The sequence below is a fragment of the Chrysochloris asiatica genome, unplaced genomic scaffold (assembly GCF_000296735.1).
Source record: "Chrysochloris asiatica unplaced genomic scaffold, ChrAsi1.0 scaffold00054, whole genome shotgun sequence".
In the NCBI taxonomy this organism is placed as follows: domain Eukaryota; kingdom Metazoa; phylum Chordata; class Mammalia; order Afrosoricida; family Chrysochloridae; genus Chrysochloris; species Chrysochloris asiatica.
Genome location: NW_006408572.1, coordinates 5,861,656 through 5,888,693, shown reverse-complemented (window position 1 = coordinate 5,888,693; position 27,038 = coordinate 5,861,656). Strand labels below are relative to the sequence as shown.

General features: G+C 43.6%; 3 protein-coding genes across 4 annotated transcripts in view; 2 read left to right on the top strand and 1 right to left on the bottom strand.

Annotated features, from left to right (window-relative positions):
• XAF1 (XIAP associated factor 1) overlaps positions 1-10,126 on the top strand; it is a 15,408-nt gene extending 5,282 nt beyond the window's left edge. Inside the window, exons 4-7 of the mRNA XM_006863477.1 lie at positions 411-606; positions 1,774-1,859; positions 6,053-6,343; positions 10,070-10,126. Coding sequence (XP_006863539.1) covers positions 411-606; positions 1,774-1,859; positions 6,053-6,343; positions 10,070-10,126 — 630 coding nt within the window. The remainder of the gene's footprint in view (positions 1-410; positions 607-1,773; positions 1,860-6,052; positions 6,344-10,069) is intronic.
• Positions 10,127-11,255: 1,129 nt separating this feature from the next.
• FBXO39 (F-box protein 39) lies at positions 11,256-17,982 on the top strand. Its single transcript, XM_006863285.1, has 4 exons — positions 11,256-11,288; positions 13,483-14,587; positions 17,303-17,479; positions 17,805-17,982. The coding sequence occupies exons 2-4, from the start codon at positions 13,562-13,564 to the stop codon at positions 17,931-17,933; spliced, it is 1,332 nt and encodes a 443-aa protein (XP_006863347.1). The 5' UTR covers positions 11,256-11,288; positions 13,483-13,561; the 3' UTR covers positions 17,934-17,982.
• A 2,719-nt stretch (positions 17,983-20,701) lies between these two features.
• TEKT1 (tektin 1) overlaps positions 20,702-27,038 on the bottom strand; it is a 25,271-nt gene continuing 18,934 nt past the window's right edge. Inside the window, exons 5-6 of one of the 2 annotated variants that reach the window (XM_006863284.1) lie at positions 23,903-24,099; positions 20,702-20,967 (exon numbers count right to left, since the gene is read on the bottom strand). In XM_006863284.1, the coding sequence (XP_006863346.1) occupies positions 20,760-20,967; positions 23,903-24,099 (405 nt within the window). In that variant the 3' untranslated portion in view covers positions 20,702-20,759. The remainder of the gene's footprint in view (positions 20,968-23,902; positions 24,100-27,038) is intronic. The other variant, XM_006863283.1, reaches the window with a different exon arrangement.

The window sequence follows — 27,038 nt, the reverse complement described above, 5'->3', positions numbered from 1 at the left end:
TATTGAAGAGCAGAGATGTCAGCTTGAGGACTAAAGTGTGCCTGAGCCAAGCCATGGTAAGTTGGAGGGTCAGAGAAAAAGAGGAAGACCCCCAATCCATTTTGGATTGGCAAAATGGCAGTATCAATGGGCTCAAGCGTGGCAACAATTGTGAGGTTGGCCCAGGACTGGGCAGAGTTTCATTCTGTTATGCATGGGTTGCTATGAGTCAGTATTGACTTGATGGCACCTAACAACAACAACAATGAATCTGACAGAGTTTGCATTTCCTGACGACAGTCCCCCACTCTAGACCTTCCCACCTATTTTTCTCATTGGCTTCAATTCCCTAGGGAGTCAGGCTTATGTCTCTGATCTTCCTCCAATCTAAGGGACCAGTGACCATGCCCTGCCTTCCTGTCTTCCCTCAGACCAAGGACTGTCAGATGCGCCAGGTCAACTGTAAGTTCTGTGAGCTGACCATGGGGCTCAGTAAGCTGGTGAATCACGAGTACCAATGTGGTAGCCGGACAGAGCGCTGTCCACACTGCAACCAGCTCATCCTGCTTCGCAAGCTGGCCCACCACAAAGACAACTGTCAGGGGAAACAGACCCATCCCAGGAAAGGTGAGGAGCATGGGTGAGCAGATGCAAGGGGAAGCTTCAGGGACCAAAGCCTCCCCTGGCTGGGATGCAAGGAACACATGGCGTCCGCAGGCCAGATAGCATAGTATTGGTTGTGTATCTCTCACATTCATGCAGCAAATATGTTGGCTGTTTCAGTTCTAGATCATATACTAGAGGGACCTTCTTGTATATTTGTTTTCATCTTTAAAGGACCAGTCCATGGAAACCAAGAGACCAGGAGGTGGAGCCGCGCAGATGAGAACAGAGACAATGGTGAGCCCTTGAAACTGAGGTTTCCTTTGAAGCCCTTCAGCACACTTCCAACCTGGCAGAAAGTTTTCTGCCCACTCATGTCCCCTTTCAGATGAGAAACTTACACATAGAATGATACAGGGAACTGCTGGAGACAGAATCAAGACTGGACATCCATTTCCCAACCCCACATCTGGAGCTTTTTCTACCATCAGCTATGATCAGAAGCCAGCTGCAGTCTTTGGGTTTCTTTGGGTTTCTGTGTTGACCCCCAGGAACCATTTGTTGTTCTCTTGAACCAGTTATCCCTTTCTGAGGGTGTGTTTACCAAAGTCAAAAGTCCTCAATAGATGATTTTCTGTTGACTTCATGAATTGTTTTGGTTAACATGCAGAAAGAGTCTAAAACTCTTTGAATAATAAATGTTTCCTGGTAAGCAATCTAACCAAGGTCAAAACTGACCAATGAAAAACTTGAGTTTCGTGTACGTTTCCTTCACCCCAGCATGACTGGGCTCCAAAGGAGTATAGTCAACAAAGCTATGTACACTCAACACCTGGTTTGATCACAGGGCTTAGAAATATGTGGAATAAAAGACAGATTAGATGGGATGGCCTCTGTGTTTTAAGGGCCCCTTCACCTCCTTAGAAGCCCATTCAGGAAAATGTCGCCTCCTCGGGTCGAGTGCTGCCCTGAATGCACATCTGTTAGTCGTAAAGAAAATGATCTGGGTGATGCAGGAAAGGTTTGCCTGTGTGGTTGAGGATGCTGGGAGCACAGGAAACACTCAGCCCCGCAGTCCTGGAGGCAGCTCCCACTCATGAGTGTAGACCACAGAAACAGTTGTAGTGTAAAAGAGGTATTCTCACCATTGTCAAGGGCATCACTTATGGTGTTCTTTCTGTGCTTTACCAGGGAAGAGAATGCCAACTGTTGTGAAGAAAATCAAGTGTAATGCTTGCGACCAAGCAATCCCTATCAAGGAGTTTGTCCACCATATAGTGAGTAGCAATTAGGCTGTCTTTGTCTGTTTGATATTATGGATAGTGCTGCGATGAACAACGGTGTGCAAAGATCTACTCATGCCCTGGCTCATATTACTGATGGATGTATATCAAATAGAGGGATTGCTGGGTCATAAGGTAATTCTATTTCCAACTTTCTGAGTAAGCGCCATACTGTTTTCCACAGTGGTTGAACCATTTTACAGTTCCACCAGCAATGTCGGAGGGTCCCAGTCTTCCCACACCCTCACCAACATTTGTTGTTTTGTTTTTTAGGACTTTGCTATTAATGCTGGTGTCGTCGTTGTTTTGATTTGCATCTCTCTAATAACTGATTGTGAACATTTCTTCATGTTTGTTGACTGCCTGAATGTCTACTTTGGTGAAGTGTCTGCTCATATATCCTGTACCTATTTTTTTAACTGGGGTGTTTGTTTTTCTAGTAGAGGTGTTGTAGTTTTCTATAAATTTTAGAGATTAGTCCTTTTCTGGTTTGTCATTGCAAACAATTTTTCCCTAGTCTGTTGGCTTCGTTTTTTTCACTCTTTGGCAAAATCTTTTGATGCACATAGTGTTTAATTTTTAGGAGGTCCCAGTCATCTGTTGTGTGTTTTTGGTAAAGTTTGATAGTATATTATGACATGTATTAGAGTCCCTGAGTTTGTCCCTATTTTTTCAATAATGACTTTTGTAGTTCTAGATTTAACATTTAGGTCTCCAATACACATTGTGTTTGGTTTTGTATATGATATATGGGTCATGTTCTATTCTTCTGAAAATGGATTTCCAGTTTTGCCAGCACCATTTGTTGAAGAGACTATCTCTTCCCTATTTAATGTTCTTTGGCCCTTTGTCAAAGATCAGCTGACTGTGTGTGGAGGGATTTATTTCTGGGTTCTCACTTCTCTTCCACTGATCTATGCATCTTTCTTTGTACCAGTACCAGGCTGTTTTGACCACTGGGCTGTGCAGTAAATTTTGAGATGAGGGAATGAGACCTCCAGCTTTGTTCTTCTTCTTATGCAGTGCTTTGCTTATCGGAGGTCTCTTTCCTCTCCATATAATGTAATCATTTTTTTTCCATCTCTTTAAAGAATGATGTTGGAATCTGGATCAGGATTGCATAATATCTGTAGATTGCTTTGAGTAGTATTGATATTTTCACAATGTTAAGTCTCCCTGTCTACAAGCATGGTCTTTATTGTCGTTAAGTGTGTTGTTCAAATTGGTTCCAACTCATTGTGACCCTGTATAAGGTTTATGAGGAGCAGCTGGTGAGCTTGAACTACCCATCTTGTGGTTCAAACCTACCTTGCAGTCCAGCGCATTAACCCGCAGTGCCACACCAGGATTCCAACGAACATGGTATAGTCTTCCATTTTTGTAAGTCTCTTTTGGTTTCTTGTAGTAGTGTTTTGTGGTTTTCATTGCATAGGTCATTTGTTTCTCTGGTTAGATTTTTCTTAAGTATTTGTTATAAATGGTATTGTTTTCCTAATTTCCTTTTCAAAACTGTCTTTATTAATATAGAGGAATCCAACTGATTTGTGTATGTTGATCTTGGACCCTGCCACTTTGCTGATGAGTTTCAATAATTTTCTTACTGAGTCTTTGGGAATTTTTCATCGGTGTTGGATTTTGTCATATTCTTTGCCTGCATCAGTCGGTAGGATCATGTGGTTCTTGTCCTTTTTAAAATTTATATGGTGGATTACGTTGTTTTTCTAATATTGAACCATCCTTGCATACCTGGTATGCATCTTCCTTGGTCATGATCTATTTTTCATATGTTGTTGAATTCTATTGGCTAGGGTTTGTTGAGAATTTTTGCATCTATGTTCATGAGGGATATTGGTCTACAATTTTCTTTTTAGTGATGTCCTTTCCTGTTTTAGGTATGAGGATTATGATACCTTCAATAAAATATATTATGAAGTTTTCCATCCTTTTCTATATTCTTGAATAGTTTGAGTAAAATTGGTGTCAGCTCTTCTCTGAATGTTTGGTAAAATTCACCAGTAAAGCCATCTGAGCCTAGATTCTTTTGTTGGGAGTTTTTTAATGACCTGATCAATTTCTTATTTTGTAATAGGTCTGTTCAAGTTTTCTACTTCAATCCATGTAAGTTTAAGTTTTGTTGTTGTTTTGTTGTTGTTGTTTTAAAGTGTATCCATTTCCTCTAGACTTTCTAATTTGTTTGAGTACAACTCTTCATAGTATTCTGCTTTCATCCCTTTTATTCCCATTGGTTCTGTTGTAACATCGCCCATGTGGTTTCCTACTGGTGTTATTTATGTCTTCTCCCTCTTCTTTAGATTTTCCAATGGTTTGTTAATTTTATGTATCCTTTCAAAGAACCAGCTTCTTGTGTTGTGAATCTTTATTGTTTTTCTGTTTTCTATTTAATCTATTTCTGCTCTCATCTTTATGCCAAAAGAACCAATATTTCCATTTTGGAAGAAGTGCAACCAGAGTGCTCCCTTGAGGCCAGGATGGCTAAACTCCGTCTCTCATACTTCAGACATATTGTCAGGAGGGACCAGTCACTGGAGAAGGATATCATGTTTGGTAATGTGGAGGGTCAGAGAAAAAGAGGAAGACCCCCAGTGAGATGGATTGGCCAAGTGGCAGCATCGATGGACTCAAGTGTGGCAACAGTAGTGCGGTTGGCCCAGGATCAGGCAGTGTTTTGTTCTGCTGTGCATAAGGTCGCTATGGGTGGGTACAGACTCATGGCACCTAACAACAACAACAACAATCTTTATCATTTCTTTTCTTCTGGTGACTGTGGAATTACTTTGCTGATCTTTTTCTAATTGTTGGAAATGTTGTATTGATGTGTTGATTTTGGTTCTTTCTTCTTTTTGGATGTGTGTCAACTCTTTTCTCTGAACTTTTGGTAGAATTCATCAGTAAAGCTGTCTGGGTCTGGACTCTTTTTTTGTTGGGAGTTTTTAAATTACCTGATCGCTTTCTTCTTTTGTTATGAGTCTGTTCAAGTTTTCTACTTCACACTGTGTTAGTTTAGGTAGGTTGTGGCTTTCTAAAAATGTATCCATTTCTTCTAGATTTTCAAATTCCAAATTTATTGGAGCATAATTCTTCATAGTATTCTATTATTATACTTTTGCTATTATTCTATTATTATACTTTTTATTTCCATTGGTTCTGTTGTGATGTTACTCATATCATTTCTTATGCATGTTATTTGCATCTTCTTCTTTTGTTAGATTTGCCAATGGTTTGTCAATTTTATCCAATGTGTCTTTTTAATTTATTTCTCTTGCTCTATATTTCTCCTTTCTGAATCTTTAATCAGTTTTTAAAGCATCTCATCTTTTTCTCTTTGAATCCTGCTTTTCCCACCTTCTTCTAGTTCTCTCTCTGGAATATATTGGATGCACAGGGGGGCTTCAAACAGTTTATGGAAAATGGAATGAAAAATCATGAAATTTTTCTACAAACTTTTTGAAATCCCCTTGTATTAGTCCTTCTCATTCTAGCTTCATGTCTCTTAACCTCATACATTTTATAGATCTTTATTGCTCTTTCCTATATTCTTGACAATTTCTTCAAATCTATCTTCAAATTCATTCATTCTTTCTTAGCTGAATTTAATCTGCTTTTCTAGCCCATCCATTCTGATTTTAAGCAGTTTGACTTGCAAGATCAGTGGTTCAAGCTCACCAGTCTCTCTCTATATACAGGGTCGCTAAGGGTCGGAATCAACTTGACGGCACTCAACAATATCAACATTCAGATTTTAATTAAATGCTTACATTTTTCAATTATATAAATCCTATTTATCTCTCTTTCTAATTCATCTACTCTTTTTTCATAAGCCCTTATTCTTTTTCTTGCTTTCCATTCATTCTTTTATGACAGGGCTTCAAACATTTCATGAGAAGATTCCATTATTTTATGCACCTAAGGGTCAGGCCTTCTGTCATGGAACGTGAGCATTTTCTTTTCCTTGCTAGTAATTCAGCTATGCACTTAAATGAATGTTTATCATATTTCTTCTAGTGTTTCCAAGTATTTGTAGCGGAGCATTTTTAGATTATCCTGTATAATGTACTGTCAAACCATTAAGGCTAAACTCGAATTTTTAAAATGTGATCTATTACTCACAATTGCAGGGTAAAGGTTGTCCAGTCTCACAGCTTGCAAATTTGTCTCCATTTGAAAAGCCAAGAAATGTTCCATCTTCCCGTCCAAGCCAGTCTGCTACCTATCAAACTTCCACTGTAGAGAATGATGTCCGTCCAAAGATTAAAAAGCTATACAGATCTCCTTTCCTTTTTGAAAATTCAGCGAGACAAACACCAAGAGGCAAAAAGAAGCCCATGGATCTACCTTTGAAGTCAGAGTTCAAGACCAGGGCCACTTCTCCTACAAGAGATGAAGCAGCCTACAATGTCCTGAAGAAGTGTTCTTGGTGTGATATTCTACTACCTCTGCCCACCTTGAGTCGACACCAGGTACCCAACCTTTATTCTCACCTAACCTAGTTATGAACCATCTGGACGGTGTCCTACAGAAATCCAAGACCTGCAGAATGCTTAATGTTCTGCAGCGGGAAAGGCGCTCTGTTCTCTCTATTCTCCCTACTCTTTCCTAGCACTTGCTGTTGTTGTCGTCAGTGGCCCTCAAGTCAGCTCTGAGTAATAAACTACAGAATGAAGCATTACCCTATCCTTCACCATCTTCACAATCATCGATCCATTGTTGTGACCACTTCGTATTTTAAGTCTGCCAACGGTTCATCTTCTAGCTCTCTAACAGACAAGATTTTGTTGTGATCCATAAGATTTTCATTGGCCAATTTTCAGAAATGGATCACCAGGACTTTCTTCCTAGTCTTAGTCTGGAAGCCCCACTGAAACTTGTTTACCATAGGAAGCCCTCCTGATACTTGAGATACTGATGGCAGCCCAGCCCGGCAACTGATACCCAGTCACTGCTCCAAATCTTCAAAAGAGCAAAGCAGAGAGCATGCAGTCTCTCTCATGTTATAGATAAGGCATCTGAGGTCCAGAGAGCAGAACTAGCTTGCCTCCAGCAGATCATGTAGCTGTGCTTCCTGAGCCACATCCTAAATTCTTCTCCAGTAGTAATAAGAATTAGCAATAGAGGTGTTGTTGCTGTCAAGTCGGTTCCTACTCTCAGGGTTTCTGAAGAGAAGCTGGTGGATTTGAACCACCAATCTTGCTATTAGAAGTCGAGTAATTATCCTATATCGCCTCAGCCACGTTGTTTTTAAGTGTCGTCAAGTTGGTTCCGACTCAGTGACCTTGTTTGTGTAGGGTTTCCAAGGAGTGGTTGGTGGGTTTGAATCCCTGATCTTGCAGTTTAAATGAACCTTGCAGTCCAGTGCTTATCTACAGCACCACACCAGGATCCCAGGACACCACAGCAGTAGAGTTGTTGTTGTTAAGTGCCATCGAGTTGATTCTGACCCATAGCGACACTGCATAGGGTTTCTAAGGAGTGGCTGGTGGTTTGAACCACCGACCTTGAAAGTGCTTATCCTATACGCCATAACAGGAAAGGTTGCTGTTAGTAAGAACCGTGGAGTCGATTCCGACTCATAGCGACCCTGCACAGGGTTTCCGAGGCTATAAATCTTTACACGAGCAGAAAGTCTCATCTCTCTCCTGCAGAACTGCTGGTAGTTTTGACCTGCCGACCTTGAGGTTAGCAGCCCAATTCATAACTGCCATGCTACCAGAGCTCCTGTAGTTAGCCATTATGTGCCAGTTCTTGACAAATGGTTAATCTTCATTATAAAGAATAGGTATTTTATCTCTATCTTACAGATAAGGAAACTGGGCAGAAGGGTGGAGTAACTCCCCCAGGTTCACACAGTTAGAAAGTGGCAGAATCCATCCTGCATGTAGTTCCAAAGCTCATACTCTTAAACTGTAGGCTGGATGACTCCCTTACAAAAGCAAAACACATTTTCCTTATCTAGTGTTTTTCAAAATACAAAGGCACTGGATTTTGTTGTACCCAGTGACATAATACCATCCAAAGAAGTAGAAAAGCAATGCTAATCACCTACTGTGATTAATCACCTTGGCTCAGGGATAGAATCCTTTCTTTCCATGGGGGAGATACATATTCAATGCCTAGCCTGGGCATTTCAAGAGCAGCCACCATCTGTCAGCGGATGCTTGTGAACTGCTGTGATTTCATCAGAGCTTGCAAACTAAGATGAACTGGGAAGAAAACCTGATGATCTACTTGTGAAAATCAGCAATGAAAATGCTATGGATCACAGTCAGATTCTGTTGTGTACAGAATCCTCCCAATTCAAGTGCAGCTAACAATCAAAGTCATCTCCTACATCGCCCCAATCCCATACCTGAGATACCAATTTCAATAGCCTGGGGAGGGGTCTTCTACCTCTTTATCTTTGCTAACACAAATCTAAACATGCATATGCAAAAGTGTGAGTTTTGTCCCAAAATACAATCTCACTGTACTCATTACGCTACTGTTTGCCCTTTTCACTTATACATGATATATACGCTTTACAAAAAGGTAGATCTAAATATTTTTCCAATTTATTTACAGAGCTTTATGTGCACATAGGCATAAAATTTTATTTTAAAAACAGGATAATTTCATACTTGCTAAGGATGTTATTAGTGCAACTTTGTCTTTGCCTCCCACAGTTTGGTATATATTCTTCCAAACTCTTCTCCATTCTTATATAATAGGGTTGCCAGATTTAGCAACTAAACATACATGAAACCCAGCTAAATTTTCATTTCAGATAAACAAAGAATTTTTTTTTTAACAACACTATGTCCCATGCAATTTTCCCACTTGTCTGAAATTCACATTTAAATAGGTGTCCTGTGTTTTATCTAGTGGCCCTATTTATAACTTATACAAGCATCACATTTAGAGTCCTATTCCACAGACTTCTTTGATCTCAATTTATAATTCAGCCATGCCCAAAGAAATTCCTCTAAGTCAAACTGTTGTTAAAATGCCATCAAATTGGTCCTAATTCATAATGACCTTGTATAAGGGTTAGTAATCCAGTGCCTATCCTATAGCACCACACAAGAATTCCCCAAGTCAAACTATTATTATTAGGTGCTATCAAACTGTTTCCAACTAACAGCAACCCTATATAGGGTTTCTGAGTCTGTAAGTCTTTACAGAAGCAGAAAGCCACATCTTTCTTCTGTGGAGCGGTTGGTGGGCTCAAACCACTGATCCTGTGGTTCACAGCCCAGTATGGAGCCACCATGCTCCTCCCACATCAAATGATTGGTGGTGGTTCTGTGCCACCAAGTCGGTTCCCACTCAGATATGATTTCCGAAGCTGCAAATTGTTATGGGAGCAGAAAGTCTCATTTCTCTCCTTTGGAGGGACTGGTAGATTTGAACTACTGATCTTGTGATTAACAGTCTAGCTCATAACCCACTATGCTACCAGGGCTTCTTGTTGTTATTGTTAGGTGCCGTCGAGTCAGTTCCAACTCATAGTGACCTTGTATAGAGTTTCCAAGGAGCAGCCAGTGGATTTGAACAGCTGACCTTGTGATTTGAAGTCTAGTACTGATCCTGTAGTGCCACAACTGGGCTACTTGTTGTTTGCAAGTGCTGTCGAGTCGGTTCCGACCCATAGCAACCCTGTATAGGGTTTCCAAGGAACTGCTGGTGAGTTTGAACCACCGACTTGGTGGTTCAAACTGACCATGCCGTCTAGCGCATTGTCCTGTAATCCAATACCAGAACTCTTTACTGTGACTGAAAGTCTAACTTTTTTAATGGCTGTATAGGAATCCATGGGGTGTTCTCTAATCTGTTAAAGCTTCCCCAGCAGATGACAGATCTCTATTAAATGTTGTCCTGAGCACCATGTAGGCCTCTCATGGCTTGCTGGGCTCCATATCTTTTCCATATTTGGTCTCTAGTAGCTCAGGGAATCAAAGGCAGAGATATCCCTGAAATCAGATGTGCAAACTGTTCAGATGCTCGGCTGCTAATGAAAGGTTGTTGGCTCCAGTCCGCTTCGATACCTGGTGATCTATTTTCCCAAAAATCAGCCATTGAAATCCCTCTAGAGCCCAGTTCTACTCTGACACACACGGGATCTCCCAGACGCAAACCAACTGGATGGTAACTGGTAACCCTTTCTGCTTTAAACACATGGAACTTTTTTTTTTTTTTATCCATTTCTTTAGGAGAAATGCCAGTGGTTAGTATCATCAAAAAGAAAATACATGAGATATTCCAGCTAGAACTGGAAAAGAAAAGGTAAAGATTTAAAAGATGTTCTTTGTCTACTGGTTATCTGCTTATTTTCCATGATAGTCTTTATTTGTGAAAAGAGGTGGGTTTTATTTGCTGGTTTATTATTTGTTTGTTTTCTTCTTTTAAAAGGCATGGGTGTTAACTATTTTCCTTCATTTGAATAGATGGTGGCTTGTCTCCCGGCTACAGATAAACCAGGAGGTAAAAAAGTCATCGGCCTAAGAATTCTGATTAAGCAAGAAGCCTACAGCAAGGACACCACACTGAACTCAGTTTTGCTTCTGAAGAATAAAAACTGTCCTCTCTGAACACTTCGTGTTCAACTTTGTTGGATTTCTGGGGTGAGGGTTGGCAGCTGCCGGGACAGCAGCACACAGCCACTGGGGAACGGCAGAAAAAAAGAAATGGAGAAATGAATCTGGGACTGTGGGCAAAGGCAAGTAAGGTGCCAAGTGGTGCCCCTGAAGGTTTTTGGCAGGAGCAGCTGGGATACCTAAAGATACCCTACCTGCTCACAAGCAAAACATTCAACCTTTCTGCCTGGACTTTGGAGAGAGGTGTTTAGGGCACCAGCCAGGGAACAGAAGGGCCAACAAAGGTGGCTGGGTTAGGTGGCCCACCTTCCCAAGACTGGAAAGGCGAGGTGGCTCTTAAACATTTGTCAAGTTCTTCCTCTAAGTCAGGTTAATGCTTGCCTTTGAGGACAGTCTACTGAGAAGTTAAGTGGAACCTCCAGCAGAGAGCGCATGGGAGACTTCCAAGGAGAAGTACACTGACTGGGATCCCGAAGGGGGCAGAGCGTTAAAGCCTGAGCCCCAATTCAGGACAGGACCTCATTTGCACGAATTGGAAAGGGCAGAGGACGTACCCAATCTCACCCCACCAGAAGGCCCAACGCCCTCTTCGCAGCCCCAGGCCAAGGATCCTTCCTAGACAGGCTCAGTATGGCCGGTCAGGTCATCCGCACCCACGACCAGCTTGTCAGGGAACTTCAGGTTTGGGTCCCTGTGAGGTGAGCAAAGCCCCGCAGGTGGCGGCGCGTCACAAGGGCGGCCTGGTGCGGGGCATTTAGCCTCCGCAGGGCAGGGCGCAGACCCCAGGCGCTCTCGCGGAGTTGGCGTCGGAGCAACAGAGGCGCTGGAGGAGCAGGCAGGCGCTCCCCGTCCCTGCAGTCCCAAACTGGGCGCAGGACGAACAGGGCGCAGCGAGTGGGTAACAGGCGAGAGCGGGCAACCAGGGCCAGGGCGGGACACCACCAGGGCAACCGGGCCTGCGCAGGAAGGGGGCTCTGCCCTATTCACTGGTCTCTTGGAAGCATCTTGGACTGCGCCAAGTTCCAGACCACCTCCCCTCCCCCTGGGTGATGGGACGCCCCGTAGGTTTCCTTCTTTGTAGACTATTGTGTGATGTGGTGGAGAGAGCCTAGGTTAGGGAGTCCTTAGTCTCCCTAAAGGTGGGTTGGAATCCCTCTCCACGTTTATTATGAACTCTCACTGAAACACAACCTCCCAACACCGCTATTTCCCACTTACAAAATAGGCGTGTTCATACTTTCCTTATAGGAATGTTCCTTGGCAGACAAATAGCAGTTACTGTCTGCCGGGCACTATTCTGCTGCTTCCTTAATGCCCCCAACACTGGAAAAGGTACTAGGATTAGCTCTTGTTTACAGAAAGGGCGAGTGAGGCACATAACTAGTAACTGACAGCCAGGACTCAACTCCCCTGACTAGTGAGGAGGTCTGGGGGTCCTGCGAATGACATAGGACTTTAGGGCTACTTGCAATAACTTTCTCAGTCCTCCCCAGGGCGAGCGTGATCATTCATCACGTGTGACTTTGCTAGGAGAGGGGGTTTTCTTTACCTTTTACAGTGGTTTAGCTTTCCTTGAGGCTCTTTTAGGGGCCCTGCTCCCATAGTTCTTTTAGGGGACCCTTAGCCTCCCATAGTTCACATGCAGTTGAAGAAACAACTCTATTCGTTTATTAAAAAGGTTGACGTACCTACTCAAAAGAAGAATGAGCTGTCCCTAGCCTACAGGAGCCCGTGGGTCCACAGCAGAGGTAGGCATGAACACATTAGATGAAGGGGGTGGGCACTGGCTGCCGTGAAAAGACAATGGGCAGGCTGAATCTCATGGGGAACCTACTAGAGCTCTATGTTTGTTGTGGGTGGGGGACCCTGCTGTGAAATTCTACATGGGAGTCTGGGTCTGGAAATGGCAGAGGCAACAGAATGCAAGGGCCAACTTGTTCAGGGCAATGAAGGAGAATGCTGGGTAATGAGGACCAAGGCCCTGGAGATGATCTCAGAGAAAGTCCTACATAACAGTATGCTTAAGGATGCTCATTGTCACCTGGTGGGAATGGTTGCTGGAGGAGGGCAGGGTGTCCATCCGAGGAGAGTGGAGAAGAGAAAGGTGGGGGATATGATATATTCACATGGGAACTATTCAGCCCATGTAGTAATTAATGGCTGTGACATGTGCACTGAGCATCTTACAAACACGCTTGGCAAACACAAACAAAAAATGCACACTGGAGTAGTTGCCTGTGTTGAGGAGCAATGGAGTGAGTGAGGCACAGGGATAAAAGGAAATAAACAAATAAAACCAAAGAGAGGTCCCACCTTGTATTGAGAAGTATAATTAACTTGGACGTCTGCACCTGAAACCAAAAGTACCAGTGAGGATCAGGTTCTAACCTGGGTCCGGGTATTACCTTGCTGTGTGGTCATGGGCAAGTCTCTCCTTTCTCTGGGCCTTCATTTTCATTTGTAAAGGAATCAATTCTCAGGTCTCTTACAGTCTTGAGTTTTTATGAGCCATGATCTTGGCCACTTGGTAAAATGGCTAATAAAAGCTTTAGGGAATGTTGAAGAATGGGGAGTTTGGGAGAGTCAAAGAAAAGGAGGGGAGTTTTGAAGCAGGGAAAACATTGAAGGCAAAAGCTCATGAGAAGTTCAACAGCTGCCTAGGAACAGCAGGGTGACTCAGTGTACCAGGCAGGCCTTACCTCACTTCTCCCCTTGGAATTCTGAGCTGGACTGGTGGTATTCCCCAAGTGTTCTAGCCTGAGTCTCAACCCTCCTCTAGTCCTTCCGAATTCTACATTTAGCCAGTTACCAAACTGTGTCCTCTAAATAACTTACAAGCTCACCCCCTCCTCTCCATTCCTATGGTAATGCCACCCAAGTCCCAGCGCTGCTCTTGGCCATTCATCCTCCACTCCTGCCCACTGTCCTCCAGACTCCATTGCTTTCAGACACTTCATCTTCCAATCTTCACGGGTCTCTGTATCACTTCTGTTTGACTCCGAATGACTTTTCCTTTTCACTTCCCACAGAAAACAGGTGCTTGTTTTCCTTTCCTCATTTTTGGAAGCCCTGCCTCATACACAGCTGCACTACACTTCTGGTTCCTTGATGGGTGATGAAAGCGAACTGATCGAGCTTCAAGACCAGAGCTGCTGGGCCTCTCTGCCAGATGTGTGCCTGCATCGTGTCTTCTGGTGGCTGGGGGATAAGGACCGGTCCCGAGCATCCCTGGTCTGCCGAAAATGGAACCAGATGATGTATTCAGCAGACCTCTGGCGCTATAGGACCATCACATTCAGTGGGAGGTCCTCCAGGGTGCATTCATCTGAATTTGAGTCAGCTCTTTGGTATGTTAAGAAATTTGGCCGTTATCTAGAGCACCTGGATATCAAATTCCTGAATCCGTACAATGTTGTCTTGACCAAGAAGTTCCAGGTCACCATGCGAGGCCTTCTCTCATGTCTGGGCAAGAGTAACAATCGCCTGAAATCTCTTTCCATACAGCATCTGGAACTGGACCGCATGGTCTGGAGAAACAGTATCAGAAGTTCATTCATTAAGAGCTTGAGCTTCTTCTTAAAGAAGATGGGCAAACACCTAGAGTATCTCAACCTGAAAGCGGCAAGGATGACCGTGGAGCAAGGCTGCCACGTTCTCAACTCCCTGTGCTACTTAAGGAATGAGAGCTTGGCCTCAGAACTCAACATCGAGGACTTCTTCAGTCATCACCTCGCTGTCTACAGCAGCCCCCACTTCAACAAGACCATGGCCATGTTCCACAACCTGGAATCCCTGACCCTCAACTACAATTGTATCTCTGATGAGCTGCTTGAGAATTTGTGTGAGAACAATGCCAGCACCCTCTGGACCATAAACATCAAATGCCATATTCATGACCCTCATGGGCAGGTCATTTGGGGTATGTCCTGGGCCAAGTTGTCCAGGCATGCTACCAACTTGAAAGTCAACTTCTTCTTCGAGCGGATCATGAAGTATGAGCGCCTGTCTCGGATTCTCTTGCAGGAGATACCAGTGAGGAGCATCAGTCTGAGAAGTTGCTATTTCAGTGACCCAGACTGGTCCATGAGGCCCACCCTGACGGAGCTCCTGCCCACATTCCGGCATACTCTGCAGGTAGGTACGAAGTGAGGGGGAAGACAGTTTTCAAGGAGTGCCTGCCACTTTGGTGCCTTGATTTGCCAACAAAAAATTCATTGTTGCCAGCTCTTGGCTGGCTTGTACAAACACACTCATTCCCTTTGACATTCAAATTTTGAACAAGTTGCTGTTGGGTTCCCTTCAACTCATGGTGACACTATGTGTGTCAGAATAGAACTGTGCCCCATAGAGTTTCCAATGACTGATTTCTCAGATGTAGATCAATCAGGCCTTTCTCCCCAAACATTTCTGGGTGGACCTGAACTTCCAATCTTCTGGTTATCAGCACAGCATGTTAATTAAACATTTGTACCACTCAAGGATTCTGCAGTCAAATTTAGGTTCTGAGAAATGTTACTAAACCTTTCTCTGTCCCCCTAAGACCACACAGTAGACTGTAAATTCTGCTGCTCATTTTCTACATGTAGAAAACCAGGAATTTTCCTGGTTGGCAACCAAGAAAGGTCCCACATCCCTGACACTGAGCTACAAGGCCTGAGCAAAAACGTACCCCTATAGGTGAGGACTAAGGAGCTCTGGTAGCGTAGTGGTTATGAATAGGGCTGCTAACCTCAGGGTCAGCAGTTCAAAACTACCAGCTGTTCTGTGGGAGAAAGATGACACTTTCTGCTCCCGTAAAGATTTACAGCCTCGGAAACCCTGTACAGGGTCGCTATGAGTCCAACTCCACAGCATATTACCACCGTAGATGAGGACTAGGTGGGCCACCTCTTCCTCCCTTTCTACCAAGTGACAGAAGTCAGCAAGTGGCAGTGTGACTCCTGGTGTGGGTGCCAAGCCAAGTCTGTTACAGCCACACCGGCTGCCTTCATGTCTTAGGGTGGTGTTCATAATCAGAAATCACAGTGCCAGAGGCTAAAAGCCCAAACCAGGGTCTCAGCGATGCTGATTTCTTCCTTGTCAGAGCCCTGAGCGTTCCTTGGTTCCCTGGAAGTTCTCATACAGCCTGCCTTCCTTTGTATGTGTGTCTATTCTGGTCTATTTTGTAACTCAGTCCCGGTGTGGCGCTGTGGATTAATGTGCTGGGCTGTAAGATTGGTCTGAACTGCAAGGTTGGCAGTTCAAGCTCACCAGCTGCTCCTCAGAAACCCTATACACAGTCACTATGAGTCAGAACCTACTCAACAGCACTTAATCATAGTAACAACGATTAGGTTTAGGATCTACTGCTCTGACCTAAATGAACTGATTCCATGATATCACATTGAATTATAGGAGATGATTGTATTATGTTATATCACATCATATTGCACAATAGAAGATAATCTACTCTGCCCAAGGCCAAACTGATTGGACGACATGATTATAAAACAGCATATGGTCAGGATTTCTATACATATTTTCAGGACACACCGCTCGTGCCTTAACACTGGGTAATAGGAAAGGCAGAATGGGAAGAACCAAATGCAAATTTGACATAGGTCACAAAAGAGCTCAGAGACTCTGTGCTGACTTCTAATCTGGCCGCTTTGCTGCTGTTGCTAGTGTCATTGAATCAGTTCCAGCTCATAGGACCCTGTAGAGTGTTTCCAAGGAGTGGCTGGTGGGCTTGAACCACCACCCTTGTGGATCATACTTCAATGCTTATCCTACAGTGCCACACCAGGACTCCAATCTGGCAACTTTAGTGTTGTTGTTGTTAGGTGCCATTGAGTCCGTTCCGACCCATATGACACTATATAGGGTTTCTGAGGAGCGGCTGGTGAGCTTGCAGTTCAAACTGACTTTGCAGTTCAGTGCATTAACCCACAGCACCACACCAAGACTCCAGCTTTACTACCTATCAAATCAGGATAATTTTGTTGTTCCCCCCTAAGGATCCCCCAGGAGGGAGCCCTGTGGGTTAGACATTAGACTGCTAACCACAAGGTCAGTAGTTCAAACCCACCAGCTACTCCACAGAACGGTAAGTGTGTCTGCTCCAGTGAAGATCTGCAGTCTCGGAAACACCACAGAGTAGTTTTACTCTGTCCTATCTGCTCCATGTGAGAAAGATGCGGCTTTGTGCTCCCATAAAGATTTACAGCCTTAGAAATCCTATACAGGGTGGTTATGAGTGGACCCGACTCGATGGCATGCAACCACCACCCCTGCTCGGTCACCGGGTCTCATAGGGTTACTGTAAGTAGGAATCAAATTGAAGGCAGCTGCTTGGGTTTTGGATTTAAGGACTCCACAGGAATCCCTGGATAGCTCAAGATTTTGTACTCAGCTGCTAAGCAAAAGGTGAGCAGTTTGAACCCACCCAAAACTGCCTCCAAAGAAAGGCCTGGCAACTCGGCAGCAACTGGCTTTTGAAGGACACCACAAAAGTGTGACCACTGATTTCAATGGGCATATGTACCATCACTAAGTGATGGATTACAAAGCGCTAACAGCTCATTGGCTTCTCACACAGCCCTGATGTGGGCCAGGTGTTGTTGTTAGGTGCTGTAGGCATTATTACTTTTTCATGCAGTCTGGGACTAGCATCAGGGTCTCCAGACTCCAAATACACTGTCTCCAAACTCCAAGTTGTACAAATGACTTCCTCTGAGAAAGTCCCTTACCAAAAGTCCCTGGACCGCCATGGTCATCAGGTCCCCAATAGGTCATGGGAATGGTATGGGATGACCCAGCCAGTCCCAGGGTCCCTGTCCACAAACACCTTTCCCTTTGGTGGTTTTCCAGAAATTGACTTTTGAGTTCAACAACAACCATGAGTCTCTGGACGATGAGCTGCACCTCCTCATCTTATCCTGCAGGAAGCTGTTTTACTTTAAAATCTGGGCTTTCCTCGAGATTCGATTTGTGGAACGGATCCTGAAGAGTCAGCAAGAAGGCCAGTGTGCCCTGCGCACACTCAAGGTAAGACGCCCCCAAGGCCAGTTCCATGGGTCGATGGTGAGGGCAACTGAGCCATGGGCCCGGGCCCCCAGGACAGTGGGCATCTGGGAGTGGTGCTCCTGCTGTGGGACTCACATGGGATGAGCCACCTTAAGGTTCATTTCATCCTACTTTGTCCAATGAAAACAAATGACTTCATAGAAGGGAATTGTGAAAATTCTTCCTTACTAGTTATCAGGGCCTTTTTGATTCCCCCAAAGATTTGGACTCTTTGGAGATCCTTTGGACTGTTTTCAATGCCTGGTTGATGTAATCACCGTGTATTCGTGCTTCTCTGTTGACACAGGTGAGAATTTATACAAACAGATATGAGACGAATGAGGAGGACAGGACTCTGCGAGAAATTTACAGGAAGTACCGAAAGCTGATCAGTTCAGAACTCAATTATTTTGTCATTGCTTACCCCATGATGTAAGGAGCACTCTACAGAGGAAGACAGCTAGAGCATTTTGGACTTTAAAATCTGTTTCCATCCCATGATGTAAGGAGCACTCTACAGAGGAAGACAGCTAGGGCATTTTGGACTTTAAAATCTGTTTCCACTAGGACTACACTTGGGGCATTTCCATCCTCCTCCACCGCTTTTTCTTCTCTCTTTCCTTTTTTTTTTTTTTTGCCAGTTCCACACCAACGTGACCCACCCAGCAAAGACTGGGGCTGCAGGGGCTGTGAAAGCCCCTGGTGATTTTAAAGTACAGTATTACCAACTCTTGAGGGGTGAGTTTTCTTTCTGTCATTTGGTTTTGGTTTTTTTTGGTACCCTTGCTCAGTCACAGAGCTAAAAACCCAAGGCCACTCACTCAAAGCATCTTTTTACCAGGTGACCCTGGTCTGCTGAAAACCAAATCAAATCCACTGCCATCAAGTCAAGACAGAGTAGCATTGCCCCATAGGGTTTCTAAGACTGAAAATCCTTCTGGAAGCAGACTGCCACATCTTTCTCCTACGGAGTGGCTGCTGAGTTCAAACCACCAACCTTTCATTTCGTAGCCGAGCATATTAACCAACTGCACCACCAGGGCCCTCATGCTCTTGAAAAATATACATAAATAGCCATTGGTAGTCTGTAGATGGTGTAAAGGGTTAACATGCTGGGCTGCTAACAGAAAGGTTGAAAGTTTGAGTCCATTCAGGGGCACCTTGGAGCAAAGCCGTGTCGATCTACTTCTGGAAGATCAGCTATTGATGCCCTTATGGAGTATGCATCTACTCTGTATGCATGGTGTCACTGTGAATCAGGGCTGAAACAACAACTGGAAATATGTTCTCTTCATTCAGATATTTTTTTTCCTTCAGAATATCAGAAACTGTTCACAGATACAAAACTCTAGCTATCAATTATTGAGCATCTATCTACTACATCAGATACCATAGCCTTACTGGGTGTTTTACATACAGCATCTCCTTTTATCTGCATTTCTCCACAATCCTGCATGATGAATGTTTCTGCATCTGAATAAAAGGTCAGGAAAAAGAGGATCCAAAAGGTTAAGTGTCAAAGCACATAGCTGGCTACTGGCTGACAGAGCTGGAATCAGACCTGAATCCCATCCTTAACTTGTCCCATATATTGTGCAATGGCTGAGGCAGCAATCTTGGTAAAATTCTGGTTCAGGCATTTTAGAAAATAGTTACTTAGAATCTGACAATGTTTGTCAGACTTGAATGACTGACAAGAAGCTCCTGAGTTGCTACGCAGTAATCCGTGCCTTAGCGATGCATCCCTGGAATGTATGGACACTTGTCTAGAGGAAGAAATCTACAGCAGAAAAGGGTAGTTTACAAGGTGTGTGGACAACATGACTTGAGATCAGGAACAGAAGCACAGAGAAGCTAAGTAACTTTCCCATGATCACACAGCTAGTACATGGCAGAACCAGGATTTGAACCTTGATCTGTTTAACCTCGAGGTCAGCATCTCATCTATAAAATGGAGCTAGGGATAATAGCATCTCCTCAGGCTTTATAGTGAGGACCACTTGGTAAGTTGAGGGTCACAGCCCAAAATGTGATAGGTCATCATGACTACCGAGTAGTTGATTATCTGGGGTGGTCTGTGGCTAGAGCCACAGAAGTGAATCATGAAAGAATTGAGGCAGGACATGAGAGAATGAAAAAAGACATTTAAAAGGAGGCCAATGTGAACAGGAGCCAAAACTGGGTTCTGATACACAAACTGATCACGTGGTGTAATGGCTCAGTGAATATGGGGTCAAATGCTCCGCAGGAAGCTCTTTACCAGGGCTGTTATTGCATTCTATCCCCTACTCACCATATGAAGTAGGAGCCCACACTCTTAACCACTAGGTTGAATCTGTGGTAGGAACAGTAGGGTTTTTTCCCTTTTCTTTACTGTTGCTTGAATTTTGTTTTGAATACTCCTGATGATTACTAATTGGTCTGGAAACACCAAATTCCAACTCAGTTGGCAAACATTCAGGAAAGAAAACAAGATCCAAAATTCCTCACCGCATGGTGGCGCTCAAAGGACATGCTATGTGGCTAGCTGGAAGAGCTGGTCTCCATGCATTCTGACGAAGCACTTACTGGGATCTAAATACTTGCTGCACAGAGCCACCCTTCCAGTCCTAGCCCAGCCCCATCAGGATTGACCACTCCATCCTCAAATGTCACTCCTGCCATCAGAGCTACCCACCCCACATTGACACTACAACGCACAGCTGATGTAACCAGAGACTTCCCCATTCTGTAACCTCCCAACCCTAGACAAGGGCCATCTGACTCATCCCTACCTCGATGAGTAGTTGAAAGCTGGACCTGCCTTGGTCTATCCTGCCCTCTTCATTGCACACAGAGAAAGCAAACCCAGAGAGATGGCTACAGGTGTCTGGGAGGGTTTGAGGGGACCCCTGATCCAGGACCACTCCTTTTTCATCTGAGCTTTGCTTGACTTGAATACACTGATATCTAGGGAAAAGGAATTTGAAGGACCAACAGCAAGGCTTTCATCCCAACTCATGAGTAAGATGGTCATGGTCCAGTCCAACTACTGAACTGAACCCAATCTGAACTTAAAAGGTCTGGCCCTCCTGCCAAGCCCCAGATCCTGGATACGTAGACGTTAACTGTTGAAAGACCACTGCATCACCAGCAACAGCAGAACACTACACCCAAATCTCAGCCCCGGAGCAGACCTGGAATCACAGGTTGATTGCAGGCTGGAATGTCACTGCTTTATGGTATGGTTTAATGAGACTCGAGAATCAAAGTTCCCCTCCTATTAACAGACTGCATCAGGGCGGAGGGCCCCGGCCCAACCCCCTCGGTCTTCCCCATCCCTGGGTGGGATGGACCTCCTCATCTGCATGCACAGCACCTCATCAATGTAGATGGTGTTCTCCTTGACCTGGATCTCCTCTTGCAGGGCCAGCTGCCTGCGATTCAGCCCTTTCAGCTCTGCGTGAGCCTGGGCTAATGTTTCCTTTAACCTAGGACCAGGGAAGAATATTAAGGAACAAGTTAGCTCTCTACATCTTTTTGTTTTGTTTCATTTTTGTCATTTGATTTCTCAAACTCAAAGCTTTATTTCATCAAGTTCTAACACATTTTGCATTGACGAGTAACTTCACTGGCATCAAGAAAGAAGGTTGGAGATCATTAACCAAGAGCAATGCCCATACATCTTAGGCAATGCTAAGAAATTAATGTACGCAAATAAAGGATGTTGAAAAAGCTTCCAATGTATTCTAATGGGTAAGTTAACTTTTCATCTGTGTTAATATAGAAACCAATCACTGCTTTAGAAAATTAAGTAGAGTTTTATCCAGTTTATTTAAAAAATAAAGGAACTTGAATTTTTAATATCCAGTTTAAAAAAATAAAGGAACTTGAATTTTTAAAAATAAATTGGAAAGCCCACAAATTACTATTTTTGTTTTTTAACTTCCTTCCTCTTTAGTACATGGTCTTCTCACCCTTGTGCAAACACGCATGGAGAACTGCACCAACCCTCACTGTTGTTATGTGCCGTGGAGTCGGTTCCGACTCTGAGCGACACGGTACAGGGTTTCCGAGGCTGTAATCTTTACGGGAGCAGAAAGCCTCATCTTTCTCCCGCGGAACAGCTGGTAGTTTCGAACTGCTGACCTTACAGTTCACAGCCCAATTCGTAACCACTACACTACCAGAGCTCCTTCTAGCCCAGGCAAAACTCCAAGCATTTTCTTCAGCTTACATTTAAACATGATAGGTAGACAAGATTTAGGCCCTTGAACTCACAAAACAGCCCTTTTCTTTCTGCATGCTCACCTTACAAGTCCTTCATCAGTAATCCTAGAAAACTGACGGGTTTGCTGTTTTGTGCTTTGTGTCTTAATTCTGCATCTCTTTCTCATGGGGGAAATACATCTGTGTATTCAGGGCAGAACTCAAAAGTGGTATGACCTCTCCTTCTCCTTACGGTGCCGTTAGGTGCCATTGAGTTGGTACCGACTCATAGCGACCCTATGCACAACAGAATAAAACACTGCCCAGTCCTGGGCCAATCTCACAATTGTTGCCATGCTTGAGCCCATTGATGCTGCCACTTGGCCAATCCATCTCGCTGGGGTCTTCCTCTTTTCCTCTGACCCGCTACCTTACCAAACATGATATCCTTCTCCAGCAACTGGTCCCTCCTGACAATATGTCCAAAGTATGAGAGATGAAGTTTGGCCATCTTGGCCTCCAAGGAGAACTCTGGCTGCATTTCTTGCAACACAGATCTGTTGGTTCCTTTGGCAGTCCATGGCACTTTCAATATTCTCCTCCAACACCATAACTCAAAAGCATCAATTCTTCTACGGTCTTCCTTATTCACTGTCCAGCTTTCACATGCATATGAGATTATTGAAAATACCATGGCTTGGGTCAGGCATACCTTAATCCTCAAGCTAACATCTTTGCTCTTCAACACTTTCAAAAGGTCTTGTGCAGCAGATTTGCCTAATGCAATACGTCGTCTGATTTCTTGACTACTGCTTCCATGAGTGTTGATAGTTGATCCAAGAAGAATGAAGTCCTTGACAACTTCAATCTTATCTCCTTACAATAGAGACTTCAAATTGGTGGTCACGGGTCAGATTCATGAGACAGATTCCCCAGGGATGACCAACCTTTGAAAACTTCAGATTTTACCTAAACATCCAGATTTGGGGCTTCTTTAGAAAAAGACTGAAACCAACTTCCTGCATGGTGACAATGAGCTGGAAGGCCCTTTAGACAGGAACCACTCAGACACTTAGATGCACCTGTATCCATTGACTCACTCTCATCACTGCCTGGCCCTGTCTACAGTCTGCGCCTAAATCAAACCACAGTGACCCTCTGGTGGCTAGCCTACTGTTACCGATTAAACAGTAACTTTTTTTTTTAATGTTTTATTGTGAATTATGTGATAGTTTACATGGGAGAACATTCGTTTTACATTCATCCTATCGTATATTGTTTAATTGCTATGGTTACAATCCCCTCCATGCATCATCAACCAACCAAAGGGTATACCCTGCAAGCCTGCCCCCCCGCCCCCCAGTCATCAGCACACAGACCCTCTCCCTCTAAGGGTCTAAAGTCCCCAGCTGCTCCATCTCTCCACGTCATAGTCTCTGCCTCTATCTCTGGTGTTACTGCTTCTCTGGGTAGGGTCCGGCTCTCTGCTCTTCTCCCTTGATGGTCCCAGGGACCTCCACTCCTGGACTGCAAAGTCAATCACTCCCCTCCTTTTGCTACAAAATGTCTACCTTTACATTCCGCCTAGACAGATTGGATGCTATTCAGTGGAGATTCTACCTTCCTCTACGCCCTCTGGATCTAGATTCCCTCTTGAAAGTTTGTAAGCCAGTCACTTCTTGCCTTTGTATCCCACCCACAACCCCATTTTAGGTAGCCAATGTCTAAATTGCCCATCCCTGTCTACTATGTGTATGGAGGGGGTGGGAATGATCCTCGCTGTAAGGATTTGTTCCCTCTTTTGAGCTACTACATCCACAGGTGTATGAACAGTGACTTTTAAAAAGACATGCTCACATCCTAATTCCTGATGCTTGTGAACATGATCTTGTTGGGAAATAGAGGCTTTGCAGATGTTTTTAGTTAATATGAAGTCACATACACTAGAGTAGGATGGGTCCTAAGCCAACCTGAATGGTGACCCTATAAAGTGGAGACACTGACAAAGGACAGTCATGTGAAGACGCATCTACAAATCAAGGACTATCTGGGTCTACTGGAAACTTGGAGCGAGACAAGACAGGCTCTTCCTTTAGAGAATTCACATGGCACATGGCCCAGCCTCCAGAACTTGAGGCAGTACACACTTAGTTTGTTTTAAAGCCTCCACTTTGTGGTACTTGATGACTGAAGCCCTAGGAGACTAACTGGACTCACCTTCCAACGTTGTAGTTGATCTCCTGAACCTCCTTGATCAGCCGATACTGGGCAGTATCTCGACACAGCTCCACATTAGGTCGGTGCGTCCTGGACTCCAGGCGGGTGTGAGCCACTTTGGCAGGCCCTTCTTGATCAAGGATGGCTTTTTCAAGAGCAGTAATGTTTTTCTCCTGGGAAGCAATCTCTTCCAGGACCTTACAAAAGGAATTAGAGAGGTCTCATTGTACTCTTAACGGCATGTCAACGTAGGTATCTTATGAGGTCGGCATGGTTGATGGGACTATGTAAGTTAGGAAGAGGCAACCTCTGATTTCCACTGAAGCAGAACCTCAGTGGTGAGGAGTCTGATCTCTCTTCCCCAAACCAGTGATTGTTCGAGGACAAGCAACTGTAGAAGTTCACAGATGGAATGAACATGACCAGTCATTGTTGCCTCTTCTCTACCCAAGGGATGTGAATGCCCTCAGGAATCCCCTCAGGATATTTACCTTGTCACCTTACTTACTATGATAGAAAGTACCTTTGTATCGAGTCCTAGTGTGGTGATGTGGGTTAAAGCACTGGACTGTAAGACGGGTTTGAACTGCAAGATTGGTGGTTCAATCTCACCAGCTTCTCCTCAAAAACCCTATATAGGCTCGCTATGAATCAGAACCAACTCAAAGACATTTATCAACAACAACCTTTGTATCAGGAGCATAGAGCTGCCTCCATCGTATTAAAACCCACCCATTAGTGGTGGTGCAAACTGCGTCCAGCTGCTAACTAAAAGGCTAGAGGCTCAAGTCTACACAGAGGAGCCTCAGGAGAAAGAAAAATCAGCCACTGAGAACCCTGTGCTGCACAGTTCAACTCAGTGGGCAACTAGTTTGGTTTGGTCAGCACTAATTCGGACTTCTAGACGTCTAGAGAAAGAATAAAAGCTTTGTTGGCATTTTTGGGGGAAGCTTTTGTGCACAAGAAATGGCTACTTAGAAGTCACTTGGTTTTTTTAGATTAACATTTAATATCTAATATTTTAAATGAATTTTTCCCTCTCATTTTTCTTTTTTAACTTTGCATCATGGAAATTTTCAGTCACTAATGTAGACAGTATGATGAATCTTTATTTACCTCTCATTAATTTTAGCAATGGTCAATATAAAGCCAATATTGTGACATTTCTATTCCCCTTCTCCCCACTCCCGCCCATCAACTGAACTGTTGTTGTGAAGTGCTATCGAGTCCGTTCTGACCCATAGCAACCCTGTATAGGGTTTACGAGGAGCAGCTGGTGAGCTTGAACTTCCAACCTGGCAGTTCAAATGGCTTTGCAGTCTGGCGCATTAACCCACAGCGCCACACTAGGAGTCCTGAATAGTTTTAAGCAATTCACAGATGTATCATTTCAGCATTAAATACTTGAATATGTATCTCTAAGTATCTTTTAATATAACCACAACACTTTGATGATGCCAAACATAAAAGAATGATTCCCTAATATCATCTAATATCTACTATTCAAAACTTCACATCATTTAAAACAGTTAGCCTATTCAAATTAGAACCTACACAAGGTCCACACATTGCATTTGGTTTTCTTAATCAATTTCTTAAATTCAGTTTACAGGTATTATTCTGATTAATGGTAGGCCCCAGTTAAAACTTAGTTAAAATCCTCAAGGCATTTATAAATTTTTAATACGTAATGTTTCATTTTTGTAAGTACTTAATTGCCTTCACAGATAGGGCCTGCTGGAGTTCTTAAATAGATCTCGTCAATCTAAAAATTAAACTAGTAAAAAGAATGAATCTTAAATTTTCTTTCATGTTCTCTGTCTTCAAGTGTAACAAAATTTCAACTTCAAATCATAAGTTCTAAGTTGAACAAACATTCAACTTCAAATCAGTTACTCCATTACATATGTTAAGCTATCTTTTGAACCACAAGAACAAAATTACATATGTCACACTATCCTTTAAACAACAACATTACATATATTATGCTATACTTTAAACAAAAACAATAACAGGCAGAACTCTCTTACAGTGTACAGATACATGAAAGATCCCAAAAGCACAAATTCTTTAAAACAAAACTAATACTATAGGCCAAATCAAGAATCCGCAAACTGCAGCCACATTTAACTCGCTGCCTGTTTTTATATAGACTGTAGGATATGAATGTTGTTTTTTGTTTGTTTGTTTTTTACATTTTTTAGTGTTGAAATAAAAATTTCAAAAAATATATTTCATGTCATGTAAAAGTTATAGAGAAATCAAATTTTAGTGTTCATAAATAAAGTTTTATTAGCATACAACTAGTTCATTCATTTCATAGCTTTACACTGCTGCTCAGAGCATTACAAACACAGTGACGCCATTGCAATTTGGTGGCTTTCTGGGCACCTTGGATATGCCCACAGACAGGGGCACTGTACTTTTTTACTACCAGTACAAACCCATCATTCATGTCAAAGCAAGAAAAGTGAACTCTGTCACACATTTAAGTCACCATGGAGGGTAGATTGTTTTGTTATGGCGTTTGATGGTAAACCAAAGGGTTTATTATGCAATGACACTTGTTGTTGTTGTGTGCTGTGGAGTCCATTGTGACTCATAGTGACCCCATATAGGGTTTCTGAAAGTCTCCTCTTCCTCCTGCAGAGAGCAGGTGGATTTGAACTGCTGACCATGGGGTTCGCTGCCCAATGTGTGATCCACACTCAATGACACTGTTGTTGTTGTGTTTGCCGCTGAGTCAGTTCTAACAGCGACCTTGTTTCTAAGAGCAGTTGGGTTTGAACTGACAACCTCGTGGTTAGCAGTCCAGTGTTTATCCTACAGCACCACCCAGGGCAATGGCACTGTTGTTGTTGTTGTTGTTGTTATGTGCCGTGGAGTCGGTTCCGACCCATAGTGATCCTGTACAGGGTTTCCGAGGCTGTCAATCTTTACGGGAACAGAAAGCCTCATCTTTCTCCCATAGAACAGCTGGTAATTTTGAACTGATGACCCTGAGGTTTGCAGCCCGATTCGTAACCACTACGCTACCAGAGCTCCTTGGGTAATGACACTGGCAGTTGTAAAAGAATACTATGTGCATTGACAGTATCAGATTACCCAAAACCCACTGCCACCGAGTCAATTCGGA